Genomic DNA, 7,403 nt, shown 5'->3' on the forward strand with positions numbered 1-7,403 from the left:
GCATCTCAGCCGGCCGTTGGCTAAGGCCAGGCCCCATGTACTTAGTGAAGCCATGATCCATAACAGTGGCCGCAACAGTCACACAAACAATCACGATTGACATTCGTCCTTCTTGGCGCTTCCCATTCTAAAATGGCACCCAATCAACGTGAGATCCAGCGACAGCTGCCAAGGAAGTACAACATTGTCTTTGATGGTCCTATTGACTCAATTCAAAATCCACTGTGGCCTGTTGCGTGCAATGTCATTTTTAGGCACATCCAAGAACTCGGCAGGAAAAATATGCGAGATATCGTGAGGGCATTTCAGCAGATTTCCCCAGGGTCCCTTGGAATTATCAAGTCCAAAGCCGTGCCAAACGAATCGCCGAAAAGGCGAAGCAATGCATAGAAGCAAGAAAGAATGAGAGTGGATGGCGCCTATCGCTTGAATCAGAGGTTATGGCTTGCTTCACCGTAGAGATCGCCTGGTAAGTGTTGTATTTCTACGTCTTAGACTGTTATCCAATTGACCTGTCAGTCGGATTTGTCGAGGTCGCCTTTGGCGTTCCGAGCAAGAAGTCACTGCGAATACTCCATCTAGAAATAACGTCAACGACCCGAATTCTCTCAAGGCTCAACAAAACCGACGACAACCCTGCAAGTGTAATCCTAGTGATTGAGCCATGATACGTAAGTTCGCCGTCAGGCTCAACAACGTCCGTGTTTCTGACCATGCCCAGCCAAGATCAGGGAATCAGCCCACTCTTTGACGACCGAGCCGAAGAAGCCATTCAATACTCACCCGGACTACTAGCGCAGCTCCCCAAACATGAGGAACGACCTGATCGCGTCTGGGGACTTCGGGACACAAAAAGATTCGCTCGCTTGCTACAGTCAAATCAAAATATCAGGTCCAGTCCGTTCAGACCTGACGGCGCGCCCATTGTTTTCCCGTTTCTCATCATTGAGGCAAAGTCCGAGAAGGGAAGCGATACGTTCACCGATATACAAACGCAAACTTCACTTGCTATTCGAGAGCTGTTAATGATACAGTAAGGTTTGGCTCGAGCTGCAGACAAGGATGGCGACTGGAACGCTGGCCCTCTTGTGTGGTTCTTAGCTTACAAGGATGAGCAGTGGAGGGTTCAGGCTGCATATGTTGATGAACAGAACGGGAAAATCTCTTATGTGAGTAACCCCTCTCGATTTGGGGAATATCTAGCTAGGCTTTCTAACCAGCGTGTTGTGCGCCTTTGAAGTTGCGAGGTGGACTCGCTCGATAACGCGCTACGAGTTCTTCTCATCATCGACTACATCGCTAACTAGGCCCGAGACATATACCGCGAGGGAATAGCCCGTAGTCTTTATAAGTTAGCGGCTTCTGACTCTACAAGTTTGGTCCAAGACGAAGATATCTTCTCTTTCGCTGGAAACGTGGCGGACTGGATCTCCGCCAATCCGGACACAAGAGAATCTGGAAGACGTCCGGCTTATGAAGACCCTCTCCACGATTTCTACTGCAAGGATGGAGTAGTGCGCGATGCGAGGTTTATTTGCAAACAACTTGTTGGTATAATGATCACAGCCGAGAACCTGGATGAGTTCCTAGGTTCAGGAAAAACGGACACCGAGACCAGACAGCTCACAGCCTCACTCCTCGACAGTATCGAAGATTCTTTCCAGGTTAAAGGAAGTGTTCTGAACGAATTGGAACTCTCTTGGACTGGATTCGATAAGAGCCTACCAGAAATGCCGCACCCAGAAGAGACGTTCCTCGTTGTGGTCACCTCGCGTTTCTATCTTAATAATCACTGGGGTCAAGTAAGAGAGTTGACTTATGTTGCCGTGTGTAAGTCTCTTGTCAACGACCTCGGAAATATTGGTCTTGTTCCAAAGGGTTCTATTCAAATATTGCAACAGGCTCCCATGGTCACATCGCTGGCCGGATTTGGCGACTTGTTGGCGAGGTCAGTGAGGGATAATCTCAGTGCTTGTCTATCGAAGTTGTACCTCACTACTTCTAAGGTTCCCAGGATCAGGCACGGCTTAGATAGGCTTATATGGAAACCCCTCCCGGCGACGAGAGGGACACACCCAAATGGCCTTGAACGACAAATCATGATCAAGTTCGGTCGGCCCTATAGGACAAAAGACTTCGTTTTCCATCTATACTCGAAATATAAGGTCGGGAGAAATCCTGTCACAGGGTCTATATTTCGTTCATCAACTGCACTGGATGAAGTCGCCAGAGTAGGCAATTGGGTTCCTAACTCACTTTGCCTTACCTTGCATCATCTCAATTGGCCATGGAGGACCTGGGTAAATTTAAAAAAAGGCGAACGTATCGAAGGAATCTTGCTTGTCAGAAGCGTGGAATGCCCACCAATTAAAGGTACTGACCTGTGTATTTTTATTCTTGAGCCATCCCTCACCAACGCGCGGCATATCATCAGAACTATTCTCAAATCAGCCGAAGCGTCATCTTATAGTGGGCTCTCAATACTGTCAGACGGAGTCCAGTGACCTGAACAACAGATAACGGTATCTGACGATATGGAAGAACTTGCTCATGCTCTTGATGTCTTCAGGAAGTCACTGCAAAGACCAATCAATGGCTTCTCAACTAGGCCGAGAACCAAGTGGGCTATATTATTACGAGGTTGGGCATCATCTCCAGTAATAGATAAGCGCGGTTTAACACCTGATAGACCGTTCTTAAGATATATTAATCCACCTTCACTTTAGGATGGGCGGGGTAGCACTTAGAACTGTAGTAGAGGCCGCCCCGAGTTAAAGCCCAGGCCTAGATAAGGGCGTGATTCCTCTCCCTTCTTCAATTATGCCACGATTAAGCATAACAATTTTGGTAATCGACCTTCTCACGCAAACATCGCTTTCTAGCTGGTATTTCTTACATCTCTACCATGGAGATACCGACGAGATCAGCATGAGCTTGCCCGTTCTACCTGAGCAATATCGCCTTCGACCGACGCTTCTGGGCCGTACGGGAAGTCCAGGTGGATAAATACCTCGAGCGCTCCTCCTCATCGAGCACAAGGTCAAGACAGAAGTACAGACAGGCAACGAGTCGAGCATCAACTGCATCACGTCGGCTTCTCTCACGCACACGATCGGCAGTCTTGTTGACACGCCTACGCCCAGCGAGTCCCATCAGACGCAAATGGTCGTGCTCTCGCCGATAGACTACAGCTAGGACTGACTTTTGGCCGTGGGGACAATACACATGGATAACCCGATGATATCGTGAGCGATACAGCGCTGAATCTATCCGCCTCAGAACGTGCCGAAAACAAGTCAAAGATATAATACCTTCACCCGACCGATCAACCCAGTTTGTTGAATAAAATGCTTTTATCTCAGGTCGTACGGGTCCCATGGCCTGTTTACTCGTCGCTTTGCGCTGCCGACGTCACCGCCATGTTGGCGGCTTGACCACGAAGAATTTCGCCCGGATTGTACCTCTGCTGCTCGATCTCTAGATCCCCGCCTGCCTGGCCTCAGCCTTTGGCCGGTCTGCCGCCAGTTGGAAGATCTCGGATAGCAGCCCATTGCGGCATCCTCCGGCGACTTGCCATTCATCCAAAGCGTCGATAATGATAAAACTTTGCAAGAAATACCAAATGACCCTTTTCAATACTCCTACAAGCTCAAGCAGGGAGGGCCGGCTCTGGCGATTCTTATGCTTTCCGTATAGATCCTGCACTTCTTCTGGCAGGGAGTGTTTCATCTCTGATAGTTGCTTCAGTAGACTTGCCAATAGAGAGACGATGTCTTGTTCATCTTGCCGCCGGTAATCGTAATAAAGATATGCAAAACCAATGCTAGGGTCTCGCTGGTATCTTTTGTAAAGCTCGTCAATAACACGAGATGTGAGAATGGTCTTTCCGACACCAGGAGTCCCTGGGAAAAACAAGGTCTGTTTCCTGGACCCTATCCACCTCTGAAACTCTGGGCTGCGAACGAACCATTGGCCTTCTCCTTCTTGCAGACGGCGGTTATAGTCACGCTGCTGATGGGAATATTCGATTGGCGAAAGCCATTTCGGTATAGCCTCTTCCTTCTCTGTAACCTTAGAAACATGTAAAGTGGTTCATGAGGCCAGCTGCTTCCATCTCAAAACATAACACATAGTTCTCTGTCGCAAGTGAATCTCGTATACTGGCATCCTTCATCAACTGCTAGCTCAGCTCATCATTTTCTCCGCTACCTGAACTAGCAGTCATATAAAACTAAATGAAGGCCGCACCTTGTAGCTTATAATAAGTTGATCTGCGTTATCTTCGCTGCAACGGAAAGTGAAGGAACTGGAAGCTACGAATCCTCACAAGCTTATTCCACGCCACTGTGTGGGCATAGAGTACTATTCTTAAATTGTGGAATGACAGTGTCTTTTACAATAGTTGAAGCTAGCCTCTGGAAGCAGCAGCCTTAGATAGGATCTTTAAAAAGTACGTCTTCTTTTCGTTACACGACTTGGTTAACCCAATTGAAACCATCATCGTCATCTCATCGTGAATCTTACTTTTGGTGCATGTCTTGATCTCTTGCATTGCAACCTTGAGCTAGACAAGGGGTTGACTCGCTAGGTTAGATATTTTTCGTTCTCTCTTAATTCTCCAGGGATCCTTTATGTGTATAAATCTTCAAGAACGTTCTGGGGATGTCCTCGCCACTTTGTGGATCCTTCTCTAGCCTGGCAAACTTGTCAAAATTCGGCGTAAATATGCACAAGTGACTCGGCTTGTTTTCAAAGCGGTGGACTAGACGCATCCCCTGGATTTGCAAGATTTTGGTTTCTGTAGTAAACCTCCGCTCTTGACTTGACGATGGTTCGGCATTTGAGGGGTCTTGCTTTTCTACAGCAACCTCTATAGCTCTACTTATCATCAAGAGCTTCCCATCCGCGGAAATCTTGCCATCTGTGTCGAACACTCCGCGTGCGGAAGACGAGGAGCCATCTCCAGGAACCTTGCCATTTCGGAAGATGTGGCGAAATTTCATAGCACCTGAAGGAAGATCGTAGCCAAAAACTGCAATGGCTGTGGTTCTTCTCCGGATGCCACCGGGATCAAAATCTCGGGTTCTTGTCATAACCACCACAGTGTCGCCTGCTGAAGCGATACCAAGGGCATACCCATGGAAAGCACGTTTGGGCTTCAGTTTTATTTCATCGGGCCACTGAACTTCAGGCAAAGCATCCAATTCTTTATCGACAAACCATTCGCTATGCAGCTTCCAGGTGAGAAGCTTTGGACGATATTCATTGTCGAGGGCTGTGACAGTTTGGCTGCGATGTGACAGTGCAAAGACCTCAGCCCCTCCGCTTTGGAGCAACTTTTTGTATTGCGAGCGTATGATTTGTCTGCCATATGGCCTGTCCAGCCTCTGTACTTTGACAAGCCAGCATCCTTCGTCGTAAGTTGATAACGTCAATAGTGAACAGTTGTTCGAGATTTGTATGATGGACAGATGACCCCATAATTCTTGGTTCTGTATTGGCAAAATCGTCTTGCCTGTCCGTCTGTCATATATTGTCCAATGGCTGTGCCTTGGTGTTTGCCTCACCATTAACAGAGAAGCATCTGTAGTCAAAATTTCCAGTTCTGAGAACCAAGCAGGACCGACGAGTTGGTTCGTTGGGTTAATAGCGGGTGGTGGGAGTTCGGCGACCTCTCCAGAACAGATATCATAGGTTCTGAAAGGTCTTTTGTCCGCTTTCCACAAGAGCGTAGCACCATCAGATGGCAACATACAGCTGCGGAAATCGCTGGATTGATGATCCAACTCGACGGGTAGGGACTGACGTCGCTGAGAAACGTAGGGACAACTTTTGATCCGTGCTAATAGGCGTTCCAAGTCTGATGTACTGGTTGCGTGGACAGATAGTCTGGGAAATGGCATACTGATCCTGTCTGCATTTTTCTGCCCCTGAGAACGCGAATCAGTATCCGAGTTCCCAGCCAATGGTACTGTATTGGCCATCGGCGTAGCTCTCACCGGACTCGCAGGCTGCTTCCCCTGTGTGTTTGCCTCGTCTGGGGTCGGATCCTGCCATATCGCATCGAAATAAGCCAAGTCGTCTGACTCAGCAGAACAATCCCCACAGTCAGGAATCCTGTCTGATATCAGTTGTGACCCTGGAGGATTTCTTTCTCAAACTCACTGACTGGTCTCAACCTCGGGAGACGCTGGCCGCGAGGACATGCCACATACAGAACCCGCGACGGAAGAAATATCGTTCAGATAATTTTTCATCATGTACGAGTAAGGGCCAGGTATGTATGAAGCCTCAATTTTGGCTTCCAAATTTCTGATCCTGGCCTCAATGCTAGATACACCTCCCTTGATGTGGGTAGTATCATCTAGGATGTTCATTGTGTTATTTTTTATGTCCTTGGAAGTTGCACTGTATGCTGAAGTTAATACTTGAAAGTTATGAAGAAATAACCCTGACCCACTATGTGATAACATCTACTGCCAAATTAAGAGCTCTTCGGTTTGTTTCGAGTGACGTCTTGAACCTGGAAACCTTCCTCTTTCCGCGGGTAGCCCAGTTCACTGCTGCTAATCTCCCTTCATGGCCTAAAAGAACGCCATCTATATCTCTAGCCACATTCAGTGAACTAATAATGATTTCCTTGATGTCGCTTATGGTATTTTTGGTCACATCGCTATCGGCAAAATCGCAGCCAACTGGAATGAGGTCTTGAAGTAAGCCTAGGGTTCGCCTCAAAGCGGAAAGCTCTTGGTTAACAGAAACCAGGTCATCCTTCGCATCTTTACAGTCCCTGATAAATTGAGAGACGACACCAAATGTCTTGTCAGAGGCTTGTATCAAAGCCACGCAGGAGGCGGCAACAGACAGGCCATCCATCGTGGCGGCGCAACATTTAGAGCAAAAATACGAATGTCAGAAGTTTTTCCGGCTGCGAATGTGAGAAGCTGAGAAAAAGCTCATGCGTTCCGCAGGGGCGGGGAAGCATTAAGTACCAAGAGAATAATGATCAGGCTGTGAAATAATGAATCCTGCACGCCACTAAAAGAGCTGATGCGCCCTGCTGTTCGCCTAATGAGGCAATGCAGTGAGCTTAACAAATTATACGGGCTTTCAGCAGGCTGATTCAAGACCTCGTACCAATTGCATGAATTGGAAATGTCTCAAAGTATTTCTAAGGCATTCAAAACTCGTTCGCGTATTAAGCTGTGATCTCAATTCTCGACCCTACCTACACACCTAAGGTCTTCTCCAAATAGTTCAGCCAATTCACCCAGCACTTTTCGCATCTTCTCTTCACTCCAACCCTTCCTTGCCATCGATGCCTTAGATTAATTATCGGTCTTCGACTTCGAAGGAGTAGTGCGAAAAGAGCACGTTTCTTTTTTATTTTACTCTTTATGAGG

The 7,403-nt window shown here is 47.6% G+C and overlaps 4 protein-coding genes across 4 annotated transcripts; 1 reads left to right on the top strand and 3 right to left on the bottom strand.

Moving 5' to 3' along the window:
- Positions 1 to 713: 713 nt before the first annotated feature.
- Positions 714 to 1,963, top strand: BKA55DRAFT_531742 (uncharacterized protein; the record flags this gene model as incomplete). Its single annotated transcript, XM_046189249.1, has 4 exons — positions 714 to 897; positions 1,039 to 1,169; positions 1,308 to 1,830; positions 1,902 to 1,963. The coding sequence occupies 4 exons, from the start codon at positions 714 to 716 to the stop codon at positions 1,961 to 1,963; spliced, it is 900 nt and encodes a 299-aa protein (XP_046055841.1).
- A 761-nt stretch (positions 1,964 to 2,724) lies between these two features.
- Positions 2,725 to 3,487, bottom strand: BKA55DRAFT_1265 (uncharacterized protein). Its single transcript, XM_046184811.1, has one exon. The coding sequence runs from the start codon at positions 3,376 to 3,378 to the stop codon at positions 2,944 to 2,946; it is 435 nt and encodes a 144-aa protein (XP_046055842.1). The 5' UTR covers positions 3,379 to 3,487; the 3' UTR covers positions 2,725 to 2,943.
- Positions 3,478 to 4,065, bottom strand: BKA55DRAFT_496506 (uncharacterized protein; the record flags this gene model as incomplete). The annotated part of the gene is made up of 1 exon (XM_046186374.1): positions 3,478 to 4,065. A coding segment is annotated over one exon (588 nt), but the record flags the coding sequence as incomplete, so codon positions are not given.
- A 258-nt stretch (positions 4,066 to 4,323) lies between these two features.
- On the bottom strand, positions 4,324 to 6,939 carry BKA55DRAFT_547732 (uncharacterized protein). Its single transcript, XM_046191059.1, has 4 exons — positions 6,461 to 6,939; positions 6,166 to 6,408; positions 6,000 to 6,117; positions 4,324 to 5,930 (listed from the first exon to the last, which is right to left on the bottom strand). Exons 1-4 carry the CDS (start codon positions 6,874 to 6,876, stop codon positions 4,611 to 4,613), a joined length of 2,097 nt encoding a protein of 698 aa, XP_046055844.1. The 5' UTR covers positions 6,877 to 6,939; the 3' UTR covers positions 4,324 to 4,610.
- Positions 6,940 to 7,403: the final 464 nt, after the last annotated feature.

The sequence above is a fragment of the Fusarium redolens genome (genome assembly GCF_020744475.1).
Source record: "Fusarium redolens strain MPI-CAGE-AT-0023 chromosome Unknown BKA55scaffold_1, whole genome shotgun sequence".
Taxonomy (NCBI): Eukaryota; Fungi; Ascomycota; class Sordariomycetes; order Hypocreales; family Nectriaceae; genus Fusarium; species Fusarium redolens.

What these genes read in the sequence shown, in the direction of transcription:
- BKA55DRAFT_1265 (XM_046184811.1), bottom strand. Translation starts at nt 3,378, where the DNA reads ATGGGACCCGTACGACCTGAGATAAAAGCATTTTATTCAACAAACTGG.
- BKA55DRAFT_547732 (XM_046191059.1), bottom strand. Translation starts at nt 6,876, where the DNA reads ATGGATGGCCTGTCTGTTGCCGCCTCCTGCGTGGCTTTGATACAAGCC. An exon ending in GCAGTAGATGTTATCACATA is followed by an intron (nt 6,409 to 6,460) that starts GTGGGTCAGGGT and finishes TTCAGCATACAG; the next exon opens with TGCAACTTCCAAGGACATAA. An exon ending in GGAAGCAGCCTGCGAGTCCG is followed by an intron (nt 5,931 to 5,999) that starts GTGAGAGCTACG and finishes TCGCGTTCTCAG; the next exon opens with GGGCAGAAAAATGCAGACAG.